At 45.7% G+C, this 20,954-nt stretch overlaps 1 protein-coding gene across 6 annotated transcripts in view; it reads left to right on the forward strand.

Annotated features, from left to right (window-relative positions):
• The window catches only part of LOC131263845 (diacylglycerol kinase 1), an 83,522-nt gene that overhangs the window by 21,451 nt on the left and 41,117 nt on the right, over positions 1-20,954 (forward strand). For all 6 annotated transcript variants that reach the window (XM_058266109.1, XM_058266111.1, XM_058266112.1 and 3 more), the window contains exons 3-4: positions 18,144-18,294; positions 18,393-18,475. In XM_058266109.1, the coding sequence (XP_058122092.1) occupies positions 18,222-18,294; positions 18,393-18,475 (156 nt within the window). In that variant the 5' untranslated portion in view covers positions 18,144-18,221. The remainder of the gene's footprint in view (positions 1-18,143; positions 18,295-18,392; positions 18,476-20,954) is intronic.

Consider the following 20,954-nt stretch of genomic DNA (forward strand, 5'->3'; position numbering starts at 1 on the left):
TTCCGTCCGGTAAGGTAGTGCGTGGTCGGACAGTTGGTTCGATTTCGTTTCTGTTGGATCGATGGGGAGACTTTTTTTCCATTCTGCTCCGCTCTTCCGCACATTCCATTTTATCAGTAAACAGTGCGAATCGAAATGCAAATGCAACCGATTCCAGCACGGGCGCGTATCATAGTATCGGCCGGTTCGACCGGTTCGTGCCCGGATCGAGAGTGGGTTTTATATTTATTCATAACGCCAAAGCAAACAAACCGGAAGGAAGCGCCCGATGCAAGCCACCAGGCTGGTGGGGATGGTGGCGCTGCCAACGGATGCTATATCGCTTTTCCATTTAAGCGGCGCGTTGTTGCAATTCATTTTCTCTGTTGGATTTGGTTTTGATGTTTTTTAATTAAAATTTTATGGAGTCCACGTTGGTTGGAAGCGATCGGAAACGATTGATGATATGCAACAGGTTGTTTTAATTTATTTATATTATCTGCCGTCCGTTTGCCAAGCCAGCAACGCAAGGAAACAATTGAAACAATGTGAAAGAACGGTAGAAATGGTATGACGCTATTTTGTAATGAGGAATAATTCCACGGATTTGTACGCTGTTGTCATCAATCGAAAACTTATCATAAACAATTAACTCTGCCTTCGGGAGAGTCAGCCACGCTTCGGTTTGGTGGCAAAGTTTTCTCAGCTGCCGTTGAAGGTGCGATGAAAGAAAACCGTTCCCTCGACGTGACGGCAGCGTAGTCGTCCTGGTTGATTAAAAACCGCCCGCTCGCAGCGAAATAACGACATCACCGTTGACATCTAGCCGGTGTTTTTCATTGTTTCATGCTCCATTTTATGGCAATTGTTTCGTCCTCTCGTCCGACGGTGGGCCGGCACTGTTTGTTGATGTTTCGCTTGAAGCCCCAAACCACCGCTTGTCTTCCACCGTAAGGATTTATGCACCAAAATAATTTAACTTAGCTCTAGCTTCCTCGCCAGCACCCGCAAGGCGAGCGCCATTGGCAACACTTTGTGTCACTTCAGCGCCTCATCGGGCTCATCTTGACGTCCTTTTATTTACACCAGCCCCCCCATCACGAGTACGACCATCCGTTGTCGCCCGGTGTCGCTTTCATTCCGACTCATAACGGCAGCGGCAGCATCACCATTTGCGTCGACTCGAGTTCAACTCGACGTGATTTTGTTTGAGAGCTACCGCCCGCCTCCGCTTCAACCGACCGTTTGTCCTGCTTTCTTTGACGTTCAATTTAAAATCTCCTTGCAACGGGAAGGAAAACGAAGCGTGGGAGCGTTTGATGGTAATGCTGCGTTTATGCTTCACGCTTATCACGAGCCGTTGGCCCGCTCTCGTCGCTTGCCGGGCGTGTGGACACGTAATGGCACTCGTAACTCACTCAACGAAACCATCTCGCTACTGAATGACTCGAAATGTGAGCGTGTGTATGTGTGTATTTGTGCGTCAGTGAAGGTTGTTGAAGAAGGAAAGTAGGAGGAGGGAAGGGGTAGGGAGAAAAAAAACGATAATGCCAAAGGACCAAACGTGAGGCACTCGACGTCGAGCGCGGACAGTTCTTACTTCTCCAGCGGCCCGAACGAGACCAAGCTTAGCGGATAATCTACGTGACCAGCTATTTGGTGAATGGTGGACGCGTTTCCCCCCCCCCCCCCCATCCGAAACTCTGCTTCCCCCTTTTTGTGCCGCATCCACCCGTTTGCGATCCTTTCTTCGACCGGCCAGTGGATGGTTGTTCGTTCTTGACGCGATTTTTCCAACCCCTTGGATTTTAGCTTTTTTCTTCGCCCTCCCTCTCTTTCTCTCTCGCTCTCTCTCTCGCTCTCTCTCTTTCTCCCTCTCTCTCGCTCCCCCCCCCCCCCCGCTTTCGTATTGCGAAGGAAAAAGTTTCACCACGAAGGCGGCCGGACCGCGCGGAAATACACAAACGAGAAATTATTGTTTCGCGTGTCCTATGGGTGAGCGGTGGAAACTCCGGCCCTGTCCGATGCTTGAAGTGTCCTCCCGCACCCCCGGGGGAAAACGGGTAGGCGAAGCGGGTGTGCCGGGAGGTCAGCTGATTGGATGGCGACCCGAGCGGTCGTGCTTGTCGCCGTGGGGCGTGATAAATGAATTTCACGGATGCTGACACAGGAACAATCTGCTCCTTGCTGCTACTTCAAGGAAAATTCAAAAACTGAACCAAACTGCAAACTAAAGAGGGGAAGCGGAGCTGAAGCGGGGGAAAATTTCGTTTTTTCTTATCACTTGATACTTTGCATGGGAAGGATGGAGGAGTCTTTTTTCTACCCTTTAGCTGAAATGTTATTTAAATTCTTCAAAAACGAAAGAGGGGCGTCAAACGTCACATCAACACAGTTGGGTGAACGACGGTGAAATAAAATGGTACATTAAGTGATGATTGAAAATTGACGCGTTCTGGTGGTGGTCATGTCGAATGTATTTCTCATCTCTTTTAAAACTCGTATCAGAGGAAAAATAAATGCAATCCAATTTGTCATTAATTCAATGTTGCTTCAAATTGGTGAAGAGTTTCGTCACATGATAAATTAAATTGTGATGTGTGGCCGACTGAGAGCCAATTTGATTCCGCCCACTAAATACATTACGATAATGTTGCATGAGGTAGAAACATTGATAAACGAAACATGAAAAATCGTACCATTTGATTTTCGAATATTCATAAATATTTAATTGTACGTCAAATTTTTCGTAAAGAAAAGTAAAACTCCTAAAACGTGATTAAAATGGTATTTTTCTTGACAAAATATTCGACGGTTATTCCATAATATTGTGTATTAATTCTTTAACACCCCCAGCAAGTACTTCTTATTTTAATCCCACTAAAAGAGACAACATTTGCGAACACCGAATGTCCCGTTCCACAGTTTTCACTTCCTCAATTTTCCACTTTTACTTCAATGGTCCCCTGTGGGCAATTTTCCCAAAGACTTCTGAAAACCCCTGTTAGTGTACACCACCTTTCCAGTGATGACGATCACCAGTTGCGCCTTGCCTGTTATCATCTCGTTAGAACGAAACTCACAAGCACGTGCTTCTGCTGAGCGGGATGTTCAATTTTCGGGAGTGACTTTCTTAGATGGGACAAGCAAATAAAAAAAAAAGCGAAGGAAGCCACCATCCGTTTTGCTGTAGGTGATTCAGGTGTTCGGAGTGGGTCTGGTACGGGCGGGAAAAGTAAGTTCAAAAATATACACAGACTTAATGGAGGAGAATAATCGCATTGCCTGATAAGCGTTGGCGGTGCTATACCTTTCGTTGGTTTTTTTCCTAGCCTTGGGTAAATCGCTATGAACCTACGGAAGCTCCCTTAAGGAAGGTCAAACATGGCCGCGAGGTTCGTAGTAATTGGACCGAAATAAAAAGCCACTCCAAGGCTCCCCAAGGCCTTTTCGCGCACAAGTGGAGGGTGGTTTAAACAACAACAACAAAAAAACGCCCTAAACAAAGGTACGTTAAACATATTTTCCAGCGCCGATAAACCGATGGAGACGCCCGGTCGCCCGTGACCGTTGGGCTGTTTTGAGCGCCGAGTGCATCGATTAAATTAAAACGGACACCGTGGACGTTAAAACGGGCAATCGTTCCTACCGTTCGGCCTAGGATGGTTCAGGGCTTTGATTGCGGAACGCCACCGTGACGCGCATTCGGGCTCTTTTATTTTGCCTGCTATCGTTTTCGATTCGCCAATGCTACCACAATCCCGAAGGTTTGGCTCTCCACTTTATGGGAGTCGTAATGCTTCCACTCGACCATCCCTAATCTAGATCATCCTTGCATAATGCTGGCGCTACCGTCCGTGCCGGAGCGAGTCCTGAAACTGATGGAGGACGTCGATGGGGTGGCGATCCTGGCGGCCATCCTGAAGAGAAGAACGGCACGCAAACAGCAAAACGCAGGGAACCAAAGAACAAAACGAAAAAGGTGCGATAGTTGTGCCAAAGAGGGTGAGAGCAATCCCTCCCCCGTCCCAAAGGAGGGTGTCCTGCTTTTGACAGCAAATTGTCGTCACCGCCGACGTGCGTCGATGTCAACGTCCACGAAAGCGAAGCGCCCGCGACGTCGGAAAGCGAAACAAAAAAAAATACACCAAAACGAACGAACAAAAAGGCTCTCCCAACACATCCTGCCCGGGCGGAAGGACTTCAGTCGACCGGAAAGGCGATGTGTCATGGGAAATAGCCTGCAGACGAGTGCGCATCGGGATCGTGTTTCAGTAAAGGGCGATGTTGAAATTTAATTTTCAATGAAATGTTTTGTCCCACACGATGGCGTTGTAAAAACCAAATTGCCAAACGGAAGCTTACTGTTGTCGAGCGCTAAATCAATAATGATTTTTTATTTTATTTTATGCTCACTCATATGCGCTGTTGTATCTTTCAATAGGTTTTAAGAGTTGAATTCGAATTCCTTTTAACGTATTATAATACGATTTAACCAGCTAGAATATTGATTTATTAGAATGGATGGCAAAATAACAGATTTCCACATTTTGTTTTTAATTTTTCATTTAACCCTTTCACGACCGTAAGCTATTCAAGACTAAAATTGGCAAAACAACACAATATTTTGGCTATTTGGGGTGTATAATAAGAGAATATCACCAGAAAACCCTAGCATTATGTGTAGATTTTTTATAATTTCATGGGAAATATTTTTTTTATGAACCGTAACAGTCAATAAATGACCAGTATAGTTGTGATATCGGAATTTATATTATTTGCTTTCCACTAGAAATTACATAATAAAAATTCTAAAAAAAAGAGTTTATCCATTTCTATGAGAAAAACAGTGAATTCATCAACTTGCCAAATACTAAGTTTTTGTTGTTGGTTGCACGCACAAATGGTTTGGTTTTGTAGCAATTAATTTTGATAGTTCTTTTTTGTTTATTCGTTCAGAAAGACATTTTCCGTCTTTGACATAATATTTTCTTTGATGTTTCGTTTCAAAAGTATCGTTTTGATAATAGTTGAACAAACAGTAACGAGTTTTGTAGATGGGAAAAATGTTTCCCTTGGTCGTGAAAGGGTTAAGCACATTCTAAGCGAACCCAATATAACAACAGCGACATGTTTGCGACTATTGCGTACTTTGAGGGATAAACGAAAGGCAACGGGCATTCGTTTTTGCTAGTGTTGTGCCTTATGAATCTTTTGGCGGGATTCATTCATATGAATCTTTACCCTAAGATTCATTCAGATGAATTTATGAATCTTTTGGGATTCTTATCTTCAAACGTTTATGAATATTTCCAAACCAAAATGAATTTTCATTAATCTTCCATGAATCTTTCAGGAATATTCACCAAAAAACAGGTCCCATTACCCATTTTTGCTCATCACTTTTCATCCGTGGATGACGCTTTAGGAATCATGATGGTCCTATTCAAAGAATCATGAATCTCTAAAAGGCAAAGAGTCAATCAGAATCTGAATTTCACAACTCTAGTTTTTCCCGTTTGAAACATGTTCATTATGGAATATAGCGTTTCGATGCAGTAAGGAGATAATGTAAGAAATCGAATGTGTAGACTAGATAAAAGCTTATGGCATGTTAACAGTGAGGTGAGGGTTTGGCACTAATCACTGCGAAATACTGCCAGTTGTTTCTAATGCGCAATTATTTACAACATTAGAAATCGGTCTTATACATTGTATGTTAGCTTTCATTCCAGTTCAGTCCCCCGGAGACCCTCCTCTGCCTATGCCAATAAACGTTGGTCAAACGAAAAAGATCGATAATCTCCCGTCGATTACCCGCTACCGTGCCTGCTGTCATGCCTTTCCCCTCGTTGGCCATTGTGGTTGCATCTGGTCCAGCCGGTCGCCGGTTTGTCCATCGGTCCGTATCCGTGGCGCTACTGTTGCTCCTGCTGCGGTGCTTCTGGGGGGTGGTCAATGCGTTCACCGTCCACCGGCGCCTGCCATTGACAGCTTCAGTCAATCAATGCTAGGGGTGCAGCTCCCCGCGTCCGCCTGTCATTCGTCGTCGGCCCCCCGAAATCGCCACCATTTTCCGTCGAGCATTTCGACTGACGTCAATCGGCAGCGGGGCCGCTTCCAAAACGTTCCATCCGCCCCGCGCCACAAATGGCGATGATGATTGTCTGAGGTCGTAAAAACATTTTATGGCCCAACTCCCGAGCTGTCTCTCGTTTTTGCTCGACCCCGGTTTCCCAACCGCCGCCATCTTCCCTCTCACCGTGTGTGGATATATTTTTTTTCCGCGACCGCTCATAGGCTGGTCGGCCGATCGGTTCGGTCTGATGTACGCATTTCCATAATATCTAAATTATCTAAATTCCGACTCGATCTGGGACCGGGACCGCTGCCGTTTCGGCATCATCAGCGAAACCAGCGAGGGACGCACAGAAGAAATGCAAAGGATCGTCAGTAAGATGGTCGCTCCATGATATGCGGACGGTGATACATTTTCCTCTGGCCACGTTTCCCGATGGCCCTGATCCACCGGGCCGCAATCAGATGTGACGTTACAGTTGACAAAGTGTGCAATAAATTTGGCCGTCGGCCGTGGATCTGAGGGCATTCTGGGGCTGGCAAGTAAAAGTGGCAAATTTAAGAGATCCGCGAGATAATTCTCCGTGGCTTCACATTTATCGAGCGATGATGTTCGCTCCACAGTAGTAACGTCCAAATGAGACTGTGTGTGTTTGTGTTTTTATTTCGGAATTGCTAATTTGGAAATTCCTCGTTCGTGCACCGAAAACATTAAATGGATTCCACCGGGGTTGTTTGGACATTTTTACCAAACATCGCTCCATGCAACCCGCGTACCTGCATCCGCACCGGGGTGTGTTGTTAATTCTGGAATGTTTCCACCTTCTCCACACACTTCTTTGCTTGCGTCACGAAAGAAAAAGGCCAACATGTTCGTTACGTAACGGACAGAATAAAAGTTTGTGTTGTTGTTCAGCCAAGCCTCTCCCCCTTCCGTAAGTCTGTGGCAGCTCGCATGTCATATTCGATGGTAGCAATTAATGTGACCTAACAGACGCGAAGCATAATGCAGGCTTTGCATAAAGTTTAACCCTTTTTTACCGCCCTTCGCTCTCTCACCGGCACGAAGTTGTTGTTATCGAATTCATTTGCAAACAAAAAAGTCATGAAGATACATAATAAACGTAAAATAAAATAAAACCCCCTCATGTTAATGACTGGCAGTAACCTGCGTCAGGTTTATCCCTTTTTGCCGTGGGACGTAGCAAATCGCGTGACTTGAGGTGGGTTTCCTTGTGGCTGCAAACTCGGGTCAAACTTTTCGTGAACCACCACCTACCTCCCCCCACCACCCAATCAGCGGGTTTCACTTCCTGGTACTCTGGTTTCCTGGCGAGACAGTTGACGTAAGTTTTCTTTCGGACTGTTCGGTTTCCCCATCCTTCTTCTTCTCCACATGTCCTGCTCCATGTGTATCGCTTTGCCCGCAAAATCCGCATTCATGTCGGGAATGGCGTGCAACTGGCCGCAGTACACAGGTCATCCCAGGGGTGGGAGGAACGTCTACCATCGGTCATCATGGTCCTGCAGCAGTGCGACTCATCCACTGGCGCCCCTTTCCGGCGGCGCAACTGACTGCAGTGAAGGAAACGATTTCCGGTAGCTAATGACTTGTTGAATAATATTATCATCAAACAGTTTACGGTCGGACGAGAGACCGAAGCTACCGGTTGGGAAGCGCACAGCAACGGAACACGGATCATTAGGCTTGCTAGCACCAGCTTTGTGTAACAGAAGCCCCACTCTCCCACCCCATTTTTCATCCATTTTCAATGACACTCGTTTTACCCGTACTACTTCCCGTACGTGTTTTATTTTTTACTTTTTTTTGGCATTCCCTACCGCAACCTAGCGTCTTCCCGTGTGACGCCAGTATCGGTAAATTACATGCAAATTAAATGCTGCACGTTCATTGAGTACTGCCAACACACGACGGCAGGCGACTCAATTCAATCAGAACCCGAACCCGCAAGCATTACTTTCTTCTCCGGTGTTCCTCCGTGAAGGCATGGGTAAAAGGGAAGGAGTTGGAGCTGACAGTGCCCATTACAGTACGATTTTTATGGATTCCGTCTGGAAGGGAGGATGATCGGTGGGAGATAATGGCGCTCGGTTGAGTGTGTATGTGTGTGCGCTTCGTGTGCAAATCCGATGTGCACGATAAAACGTTCTTGGGCAACCGACATTTCGCATGGGATTACGGCAAGCGACATGCCGGCTACGGATGTTGGCACAATTCCAATACAATCCGGTAAGATTCAGTAGGAAGCGCTGAGGGAAATTGTACCACAAGATTTGAATATTTATGGAAACCGAAACAAACTTGAGCATAAAATACATGTACGGCAGCAAATCATGTTAAATTTCAAATAGTCAACAACAAATCTGTTCGGGTGTTTGCGGTACAAAAGTATAATAAAATGTTTAAGTACTGCTTTTCAATAACCAAAATGCTCCACGTTATGAGACAGCCTGTTTGATTTAAGCTTCTTTTTCTATTGAGAAAACAGTGTGACTTTTACACGATTGGAAAAGTTGAAGAATTGCTACCGAACGTATATATCTTGCAGTGCTTTGATGAGCGTGAACCAGTGTCCACTACCAATCCCGAACGGAACGGAAGTGTCCGTTCCGAACGGAGCTCATACATCCGGGCTGGCTAGATGAAGATATATATCGACCCCGGAAGGGGAACTCCATCTCACAGGAAAAGGAAAGCATTGTACGAATATTCTGGCTCGGTTGAGGGATTGCAGAAGAATTTCCGTTTCACTTTCTTTAGTCCTCGCCCTCGTCCTGTGAGATCTGCCCCGGCTCTATCTCTCTCCATCTCTCGTGTTCTCCCCATTGTTGCTACCTCAAGAAGACAACTCGAAACGACAACGGCAAGTCATGAATAAAGCAACTGTACGACTCATTAGGGAAGTTACGATAAAAAATGGACCTCATTCGGGTCAATGTTTTCCGTCCCACCCCAAGTGGCGAAACGGGCACGGACAAAAAGTGGCAAGCAATCGGACGGAGAGCGGTGGATGTGATGAGATGAACCTTGAATGGGGACAAATTAAAAATGACCGCCGCCTGGATGAGGATTAACGCGCCCGAAGTATTTTGGGGGTGCGAAGCGTGGACACGCATTTAATCGTTTGGATGCCGAGATAATTTACCTTCGGTGGACAGGCGAGTCTGTTTCGTGGAAAAGAGAGGGAGAAAGAGCGAAGGGTGGAGAGAAGGGGGGAGGGGGGGAGGGTTCATGAGTCTTTTGGCCACGCCTCGGGTGAAGACAGTTAATGGAAACTTATTGCAGTGACTTTGAGCTGGGTGAGATTACGCCAACTCGGTAACGGCTCATTTAGTGGAAGATTTATTTATAAATGCGGTTTGTAGGTCAGCGGTTCGGCAAATTATAAGCGGACTCTATGAACATTTTATCTGTGTTGCAATAACATTTTTAAGTCGGTATGTAAGCTGTCCTATTGTACATTTGAAGAGAGCATTAATGCTTGAGTTGATAAAATAACGTTGGCGTTTAAACTAAAAACCATTAAGCTGGTACTTTTTTAATTTAAAGTTTAACATTGTGTTGCAAAACATTGAACAGTTTAGCTACTGTATCAAAAGTGCATACTTTACATAAAATAAATCTATCTTGTATCAGAATCATTATATACCTTTGAAAAGAGTAATACTCACAATATCTCATCAAATCTTCACGGATTCATAATGAATGCTACAAGTAATCAGTGCTCGAACGTATGGATGCTGGGTAATGAATACAAATAGCAAATTTTCCTACCCACTAACACCCCAACCGTCTCCCAGAAGTAACCGTCCTGCTGGCGAGATGTAATCACACGTAATCTACAGGTCGGGAAACTCGCTCCGAGTGAGTAATCCTTTTATTGGGTAACCAGAATTCATCCCTACACGCCCTAACTGCGAAACCCGGGCGGAATGTCAGGCATATGGCCGACATTTGGCTAATTTGTTGCCACTAGTAACTGTGCACCCGCACCGTGAACCCCCGGTTCTACCTCCTCCAACATCCACCCGGCAAAGGGACTTGAGGCAAATCCCACTGCGGCTTACGTGATAATTATCGTGTATAATTGAACAAAAACCTATCCTGATCCGAGGATGACACCGCAGCCGGCAATTATGCCACCGGTCATCGTATCGACCCCCCGCACCACCGCCAGTCCTTGCTTGGTTCCTTCCTTTCCTGTTCCGGACGGCCACATAACTCATGTATCATTAATTAATGTTCCACCGAGCGACGGCTGTCGCCTACCAGGTCCGGAACCGAGCCGGTTGTGCGTTTTAGTACGTCGAGTACTACTACTGCTACTACTACTACTATCACTACCAGTGTCAGTGCGCCTGCTCGATCATTATTATTATTACTATTATCATCATAGCTGCCATTAAAATTGTTATTATCCGTGTGATTATTATAACCAGCATACCCTGGTAACCGTACCCAAGTGGGCCCCGGAAAACCCCTTTTCATCTCCTTTTGCTAGTATCACGGTTTTGGATTATTCCTTCCTCCTTCGTTCCAGCATCGCATTCCACTCTCCTCGGAGTTCCTCACCCCTCGTAACTCCTCTTAATTTAGGCTGTGGTTGCTGGCATCCGCTCAAAAATAGTTGAACTTGGCATGGAAATTTACTAATTCCCTCAGTGTGGCTTCGGAGTGTTTTCCGTCTGGCGTCGAGCGTTTTTCAAACCCTCAAATGCATGTCGGACTAGGTGTTGAATTTTAATTCCATGGGAGTTATAACAACTGGTGAAGGTTTTTGTCGTCAACTATTTTCTTCCACTCCAACAAGGAGCACTCTTTGAACATGGTTTAAAGTGTGTGTGTTTTTTTGTTGTGTCTTCTAAAATTTCCGTTCCATTGGATACACGGTAGTATCTATTGGTGAATTATGTATCAGCTTGTAAAATATTACAAGGTTGCTATTGATCGGAACAGAATATGAAACGAGCCGTGTTTAATGATTGAGGTTGGGAACGGAAGAACGGTGTAGTTTCGCAATTTAATGCAAAATGCATCATTAGGCAACAGGTGCTGAAGCAAGGTCTGCCAAACACAGTCTGCGTCGTTAATGGAAACTGTTTTTTTTTGCATTTCCTTTTACTACCGGTATGAGAGTGTTCTGTGCTTGCTTTGTACATTACCTTTTGCGCCAGTTCGTTTTCCCCGCCGAGGCATGCAATTTTTCACATCCTTTTATGCACCGTCAATGACGTACGGAGTGTGGGTGCAGTTTACCCTGCAGCAACCGTTCAAACAACGTTATCATCGCAAGCCAACATTTGCATGCACAGAACTGGCGTACCATTTTCTTGCGTCGAATCACCTTCGCACACAATGGGGCAACATCATTAACAATCATTCGTTGCGGAACAATGTGAGATGGTGGCCGTAAGGCAAGCGTATCCCATCTCGTAACGGGACCGGAGGGAAACAATTCTGGAAGTCTTGAAGAAAAGAGATATTAATAGATTCTTTCCTGCCCGCGGCTAGAAACGTTGTAGGTAGTGGCGACGGGAAAAGCATTGCAGCAGATTGTTTCGGCTAACACAGGATCTTTCCCGAGTAACAACCTTCTTGGTTGTGCGGAAAGAAAACAATCTTTCACACAGGGCGACCAAAAAAGGATGACGCTTTTCCAGAGTAGCAAAAGCAATCCCCTTCTCTCTGGCACTCACATACCGTTTCCTTTTCCCGTGTGCCGTTTGTGTTTCCTCGCCCGCGGTCACGTAAAGCCACATCCGGACTCGACTTTTTCACGTCGGTGACGTCAATTAAATAACAATGGTTAATTTCTTCACTCTCGACCGTGCCCTTCCTGCTTGGTGGCCCTAAGGACATTTGGCCCACTCAATCGTGCTTCCTAGGAGAAATCGGTGAACGGTACGGTGGCACCCGCAGACGGCTGAATAACATTGTAGTCGACTGGGGCTTGCACATTCTTTCCTCGTTGTTATGTGGCCTCGCAGCTTCTTTTTCCTGACCCGCACATGCTTGGTCCCCCCGTTTTATTGACTGTCAACAACAACAACAAAAGGGGCTCGAAAAAAGGGAAGGCATGCAGTTTGCGGAACCCTTCCACCCGAAAAGGTTGCACGGTTATGGGCAGAGTAAACATTTCGAGCAAAATTGTGTGATACTTTGAAGCATGTTTTCATGTGTTTCTTTTTCTTCTTTTGCGACACTCCAACACATACGTTCGTTGAAGGGCGGTGTCACTTCTTTTTGTGGCTTTACGCGAATCCCTTCTGCTTCCCACGGGACGTCCATCCTGAGTGCGAGAGAGTGTCGTCGTTCATAAATATTCACACGCAAGCAACAGCATCATCAACAACGGCCCCGTCGAACTTATGTGTGTTTCTGCTTGCAAAACCCGCCGTTTCAGTGACCGAGAGTCTGTTCCTCGGTGTATCCTCGTATGCAAATTGCGCTACAATTGACTGGAAACCCAACACCCTTCGAAAGGCGAAGACCTAACCGGAACGCGAGAGCTGATTTGCATGCGGTCGCGTTGAGATGATTTACTTCTTCGATCGACGATTGCACGCTGCGTCTCGGAGACGATTGTCGGCGGACTTTGCTGCGCTGCGCCTCTCACCCGAACCAGATTCATTATTCATTCGAAGCTGGTTGGAGTCGGTCGAATATAGTGTATGCAACGAGACCGAGCGACGGAAACGGATTCTTGTAACGGAGCGTTTGGGTGGCATCGTAGTGAATAATTGATGCGGACTAAAGTAGGCCGAAGGGTTCAGAATAAGTTGACATTCAGTCAGGTTGAATGCGCAAAGAACTGAATAAAAATACTGAGACCTGGAACAATTGACTGGTGCTTACGAAGGTTATTTGCAAGACGTCAAAGTAACTACCTGATAGTAAACTTCTCGCATCGGAGTCATTGCGTTCAATCATTTTGAAGCTGAACTAAAAGTTAAGTAGTTGTCCTAAAACAAAATGACTCCATCAACAGTAAAAAACCCACCCTGAAAATAGTATCAATACACCACCAGCTCAACCATCGGTTATCGAACATGCGGTGATTCTCCGTGGTAACAACGTCATTTGGCGCTAAATCGACCAAAGCCACCGAGATAAGGCTGGCCGTGCAGCAACAACTGTCGTAAAACTAGGGCAAACGATGCTGAGGCTCCTCTTCATCCTCGCACGATCATAACCCATTTCATGAAGCTCAACAAAGAAGCGAGCATTCAAGCAACAACTTTACGAGGATGTTGAAGGATTGGCACCATGGCTCGCTCATGGTCGTGGAAACGGACCTGGTTTGATGCTACATACATTTCTCAAACCGGCTGAAAGTGAGAGAAAAATATACCGGACAGAAACGAGAAAGGGAAAAATTGAAAACGAAAGCAAACAGTCGTGTTCCAGAAGGATGAATTGGGGTTTTGTCCGAAGGCGGCGGCAGCACGTCCGAGCGAGAAACCCGATGGTGAACTTGTCAATTTACGGGCCCCTTGAAATATGACCCGAAGGGGACACTCCTCGCCCCGGTTCGAAACGAACGGGCACCGGCGCGCCAGCGTTGAACCGATTACCGGAAAATGAATATTGCCCTATCGGGGCTCGGTCTTTCGGTCCTGTTGCGGTCGTTTCGCTTTCGCCGATGGAGGCGCCTGGTCGCTGTTGGGCGAAAACTTTTCACCGCTCATTTACATTCCGACCGCAGAGCAATTTTCTGCCATGCCTCGTGAAGCTCTGCCCTATCTCTTAACGGCACTCCAACGGCTTGGCCCACGATCCGTTTTGGGTTGTTGATGAATGTCTTGCACGGAGCCTGCTTTCACCGCGGCGATTAATTCATCCCGACTGCTATACCATTGTGACCACTTTCTTCACCACCAATGGCAGTGTGTGCGTACCGCGTGTGTCACGTGGCATGATTTATTTACAATAATTGATACCCATCGTTCGGGCTGATTAAAAAGTTCATTAACAACAACGTCTCACGGTGTGCGAAGGGGGTGGGGCGGCCCTCACTCGATCAGACCAATTTGCGCAAATGAAGTGCGCCTTCAGCTGTCAAACGGATAGCCACTCTTGCCACAGACTTACATCTGTGCTGTTCGGCGGCGTGTCCCTATTCGAACGAACCGTTTCTCGCATGCAGGTCACGTTTGATGTTTCGTGCCATTTGTTAGGCGGAATGCGAGCGAGCATCGCTGTCACTTTATGCTAATGCGAAACTGGCGCGGGGACACTTTGTGAGTGGAATGCAGAGTATTTCCTTTCATGTTGCCTAATAAGTAGTATTTGTGCTGACAATGACCTGAGCATGGAAAAGCTATGGAATATATGTATCACCGGCACCGCAGTTTCCTCAAACGATGGCCTGTTTTCTAATGGTTAAAAAATCAATTTGCTGTGGGAAACAAATAATTAGCTTAACGAACGGATCTTTAATGTAACGCACGTACGGCTGGTTGCGTCGGAAACATAATAATTTTGCCCTCGTGCAGCTCGGAATTGCCACAAAACCGCGTCAACGAAAGTGCCACCGACTTTTCCACTAAGAACCGCTAGGACTCGGGCAGTTTCATTGTTACCAGCAAATAACAGACTACCCGCTCTGATGGGATCCCGTCATTTGCGAGGGTTTATGCTCGTTAGTAGCTTGCGCTCGACGAAACCGAAACGGATTCAATCATCATCATTCGAGCGAACTGCTCAATCGCTCCGGTAGATATTTGTTCCATCCCTTCGGCAACAAACGACGAAGCCACCAAATGGAGGCACTCGAAGGAGGCGGAAATTGAAAAATCGGTGGAAAATGGTTTTCATCCGTCCGTCAGCTGAAGCCGTAAACACTGCCGGAGGTAGGAACACATGATTCCTGGCCTTTGAATGCCTTTTGGTGGAAACGCATTTTTGTGTCTTGTGAATGTGGAGAGGTGTATTCTATACTTTTGAAGTGCAGCATCTCATCAGCGAAATAAAACTCGACGAAATGTTCCTCTATACTTGTTAATCAAACCCCAAGCCAATACGATGATTGTTTTTCTCCGAAAATAATATTCACCACCCACAAACACACATGTCGGTTTTTCTATAACCCTCGTAAAGAAATCGATTAAGTACCCCAAACCAGCAACTGAGGAACGAAAGTTAGATCTGGCCATTTTACGAAATTGAATTATCTTCTTCTGAAACGAAGCAAAATGGAAATCATGATGAGTCATTGCTTTTCCTCTCATCAGCGTGTGTACACTTTGCTCCCTTCGTGCTCCTCGAAACCGGGTTTCCTAGTCAACTTCCGCCACTGCCACCGTGCACAAGGAAGATGAATGGAAATGTTTTCCCAAAATAGACGGGCACGAAAGATTAGCAAAAACCCCCCCCGCCGCCTGGCCTCCCGGTCCCACGATAAGCCGGTCGGTTTCTGCTCTGTGGCGGCGTAATGGCTAGGCTTTTCATTTCTAGCACTTGAAACGGAGGGGGTATGCTGGTAGAAGGGTTGGAACGAGATGATCTGACGGGTGCTATAAATAGCATGACTTTCGAGGAAGTTTGCTCCTCCACGCTTGGCCCTGCCAACTGATGGAAGGGGAAAAGGTGGCCGTTGACGTTACGTTTGAGTATTGATCGTGGCCGCTTAGCTTTTGCCACCTGGTACTGATTTGCTTCACTCGTCACCGTCGCGGCGTGGAAGTATTTGAGCTCCTCCTGTGTTGCGGCGTAACCTGGAAGCACAGTCAAGTTTGTAACTTACACGAACGATTTGAACTAGATTCAAGTTTAACAAGTTAAAGTGATACTCATCAAAAATACAATTGTCACCTCTCTATTGCTCATTTGAAAATGGCAGCAGGACAGTGGAATAGTGTGATGAGCTTTATTTATTTGAAAAGAGAAGTCATGACACCAAAAACTTCCCCCAACACATGCCAACATTTTGAATTCTCCCCATACTAAGCCATGGAAAGGATTTTATCTCCGGAAGGTACGCTTCACTTGCTTCATGTTATGATTACGAGAGTTGCGTATGGGATTATCGCAATGGTATTCCATAGAAAAGGGCGCAATTCGTTGGAAAAGCTCGTGCCCGAAAGTTGCTGATTGGGAGAGTGACATGTAATCCCTGGCGCAGGCTACCATTTCTGCGAACTCAGCCAACCTCCAACCATCGAATCGGCCCTAAATGGCCCTGGACAGTGGAAGCGCCCGCTAATGTTAGCCTCGTGATACCATATTTTACAGCAAACCCCCCGGATAAGAGCGGCCCGACGACGTACGGGCAATCAATCACAGTGTAAATATAAATCGATTCGAACCTGCACGAGCATAGTTGGTAGCTATTCCACCCAAACACCCTCGTCTGATGGAACAGGTGGTGGTGGTGGTGGTGGTGATAGTGGAGCGAGATGAACGTACGGAGGGGAAATAGGAAATTACAGATAAGTGCATCCACCGGGTACACAAAGCGTTCCGAATCCTGCCCTGCCACGGCCAAGCGCTTCTGCTCGGTGCGACCACGAAATTGGAAACTCCTTCTTACATTGCACTTTGTCAGTGATATCATCGCAACGATTCGCTGCACTTACGGCATCCATTGGAATCCGTTTGCATCCGCTGATTGCGATCAAATTCATTCCATTCCGACGCGAAAATTGCAAAAGCGCAGATTAGATGACTTGACAAATATTTATCACATCATCGCTCGACTTTTGGTTGATGCTTTCTCGATCCGATCGAATCGAGCGAATGGTAAGAAATTTTCCTTCAACTACTTTCTAATTTTCATCGTACCGATGGATAACTTCTATTTGATGACTTTGGAAAAACGGATTGTTTACTCAAAACAAGAAGTATAATGGAAGGTACAAATTTTGAATTTTTGATTAATGTAAGTTCTTGTTCCTTGAAAGCATTCACAACTTTGTGAAAATCTATTAATCTTTAAGAAAATCACAAAAACCCAATGCAACTAACGTTTGCATTAAAAAAATAGACATATTTTAACGACTTTTCATGCAAAAACGGAAAACCATAGCAAGTTTCTGTTGAAAGAAAAATAAAAAGTAGCATTTCTTTAAAATTCAGAACAAGTTTGACAGTGTATCGTGGAACGAACTTGTTTGATGTTGTGAGATATTTCCTGTGGCTGAACTCAGCTGATTTGGATTTTTGACTATTTGGTCACTTATGGAGAAAGGTTAAAAAAATCATTTATAAGCCAACAGATGCCGTAACGACTGGCAGAAAAAAGAAAAAAAGGCACTCACCCATTCCGTTCTTTGGGCCAGAAGGCCGCATCAACTGGGCTTATAGTTAATAAAAACTTCGAAAAAAAATGGACATTGTTATGTATCATAGATGTGTCGATCGAGGCCAGTTACTCAAACAAAACGGCTCTAAGTTTCTGTCAAACATGTTTTTGTAAAATCACAACAACGTTAACGGATGTTGTAGCTTATTTGAGAGTAGCAGCGACAAAATATAAAACAAACCTGGTTCTTTATGTTGAAGCATGTTACAGTATATTTCAAATGTTTTGAAGACTCTTAACTCCCATATATCGGGGCTGAAAATCAGTGAGAAGGCTATGCTCAAAGCCGCTGTTCTTGCTGTCAAGAATTCCGACATATGGAGAAATGTATAGTATGAAATGCCTTCCGGAATTTAGTAACTTTATCGGAAAATATCATAAAGAGTACAATCCATAGTTTTAAATATACCTCACCATAGAAGATCTTCGGAGAAGTTGAATCGGTCAAATGTAATTAATACACCCAACACTGCTAGCCACATCCATACATGACTGGTTTTGTCGGCAATGGCTAATGTTTCGGCCAAGGACCGTCAGGCCGCTTTACTGACCATCGGAGTATTTTTTGAAAGCATTAAAAAATTTAACTTTACAATAAAATTTACTTCATTCAATTATCTTGGTTAATTTATTTCTTATCATTGTCTATTTTTTTAAATGCAAATGTCAATAAAATTTGTTATAGTCAGCCACTTTTTCCAAACACTTTCCCTTTGAACACGCTGTAACCGAGTTTCGTTTTCCTTCTTCCTTTCTGTCCAGGGCACCGCAGACCAAAACATTCACAACCATCCGGCGAGCCACAAGCAGCGACAAACAGCAGCGAAACCCCCATCAACAATGGCTTCCAACATACACAAATGGGAAAAGCTATCGCCCAGCGAGTTCCAGCAGCTGCAAGATTTGGCCTCATGTAAGTTCACAACATCTCGGCAAACATCCATCGGCAGGGGGAAAGAAAACAGCTCGCTTACGGTTCGCATCGACTTTTGCTTCTCTCTCCCTTTGAAGACTCAACGAAAAAGCTCCAGACCGTGCTGCAGGAGTTCTGCTCGCCGTCCACACCGTCCGCCTCACGGTTCCATCCGGATGGGGTGAGTATCGATGGCCACTGGGATACACTGGGTGGTTTTTGGTCTTTTCAAATTTCTTCCCGCCCAACCCAAACGCAACCAAACCACCTCCGCCACCAGCATCAGCAGCACCATCTGGCTGGTAAATCTTCTCGAGGAAAACAAATTTTATTTCCGGCTTATTTCCGTCCACGGGGCGGCCACCAGGTGGCCACCACGTTTATCGTCCAAGCTAACGATATCACTTCGGCGCTCTTGGTTGCGAGAACGTGACGAGCATCGGGGGGGATGGGCATCGTAATTGAATTGGGCCAAATCAGATGGAAATTATGAGCACCTGGCAGCCGCCATTGGTGCGAGGTGTGAGAATATTTTCGATGCTCAAATCATTCTCAGTGGCGGCAAAATGGCTGTAGTTGTCGCTGTGTTTTGTCAGTGATGGCAAACCGTTACTCAACGGTTGGAAATAATGATACAAGATTTTCTTGCAAAATTAATGTTTTTGAACTCTGTCTTGTCTTTTCTGAATTATTTCCTGAGAGGATTTTCCTATTTTATCAAAATAGGAATTTTTAAACACAGTTCGTCATCCCTGCCGGAAGATGCTCGTCACCGAGTGGTATTAAAATTGATTGGGATATTCGAGATCGCTTTCAATTCACTCGCTACGACGACGTAAATCTCTTCGCCCCACGCGGATAGGATTAAAGTCGGTGCTCGAAACGAACGCGCACGATTGTTCAGTTTCAATCGCTACGTCGATTGCTGCCCGCCGGGTCGGATTAGGAGGAAATGCCGGGGACATCGGAGGAAATGCCGAATGGTCGCCCATAAATCTGCCATCGCGTGCCTGCCAATGAATCTTGTCGTTTAAAGTTTCAGCCCCCAACCGTTCCCCGTCGGACGAGGAACCGTGCCCGGGGAGTCAAATCTTTGGGCAGAGGATAATAATGGCCAATCATGGTCGGGTGATAAAGGTGCGGACCAAGGGTGAAGCGGGAAGGGAGCGATGAAGGATGGAACGGTCCCGGGATCCTCCTTTATCAATGGCGCTGGCAAGAATGTCCCAACCGGGTTGGCCAACCCGTCGTTTTACTCGTTTACGGTTTGATTATCCCGTCCACCATACCGCGGGACTCCGAATATGGAATTAAGGATGGGCGTTGCTTTGACCTTTCGCGCAATTAGAATCCGCCCGTTTGCCGACGCGCCCTCCGCCGAGCGAGGGTCCTTGGGATCAAATAGCTTCAAGGTTCTCCGGTATCGCCGGCCCGGAAGGCTGACAAATGGGACAACTATTAATCCCAAATGAGGTTGTTGGTTCAATCCTATTTTAATAAATATCGATCTCTTGTTTTTCCACAATCTTAAATTTATTATAAAAAACTATTTATATTTTGATCAAATCAAATCAAATATTCATTGAACCCTTTAACAAAACCTAGATGGTTGTCTGAAATACTTTTAAAAAAAGTAGCATTTCAAGTTTGCCAGTAAGAATTCAAACTGTTCGAAAAGAGTTATAAAAACTTCACCTATAATGTAACCTTTTTGTATAAACCATCAAAGCCTCTTCTAGCAACAAATCTTATCTTTGTTATTCTTGTCCTCGTGCCATAACCCAGTTATTTCTCCAAACTTTTTCCCGCTTCCATCCCTAAAGAGCCTTTCTTGCCTACACAATTCATTAGAAGGCGTAAAATTAGCCAATCGACAACACGGCGCTATTCATCAAAACCGGCAAAAGCTCGCTGAAGCTAAGACGAACGACTGTTCAAAGCGCCGGTTTGCCGGTCGTATCCTTCATTCGCACGGTTCCCAAAAGCGCAAAGGTGTAAACCTTTCACAGACGGGCGGCAGCAAGGAGGGCCAGACACGAGTGGCACGGAATGGGTAATTTTTTCCGTCGTCGCCAGCAGAAATAAACGAGGTGTCGAAAGTGGATGCCCTAGCTCTCCGGCATTATTTGCCCGGTTCCTCGGCAAGGTGGGAAGAGGCTCACCAGGTGTAGGGAAGAACCTTATCTACTTTGGCTCGCTTCGTGCAGCTTAAAATTGTACACTAGAACAGGCTTACCAGCACCGGATGTGACGGATGTGCCGGGAAAAGCTGGCGGCGGTGGGCGTGTTTGCCGATATGAAAGAAAATCCCTACGCGACCGAAGAACATAGCGCGTCGGAAGAACGACGGAAACGATCGTCAAGAATCACTGTCTGCGCCATGACGGGGAAGCTTTTTCATCTTAGCATCACTTTGTCGGTTGACGGATTGAAACGAAGAACTGGTGAGGGTTTGGCCCACGGATGTCTGCAAAGTGACGTGAGGTTATCAATTTAACCTTCACATCACAAATGCTCCGAGCTTGGGCTCAAGCACAAACTTACAATTGCATACGATTGATGCCAGAGTGTTATATGTTAAAAGTTCAAAATACTCTCACCGTGAGTGATTTAATATGTTATGAATATAGAACAACCTAGTTTCTGTTTTGAATACGCTA

This window comes from Anopheles coustani, chromosome 2, assembly GCF_943734705.1.
Source record: "Anopheles coustani chromosome 2, idAnoCousDA_361_x.2, whole genome shotgun sequence".
Taxonomy (NCBI): Eukaryota; Metazoa; Arthropoda; class Insecta; order Diptera; family Culicidae; genus Anopheles; species Anopheles coustani.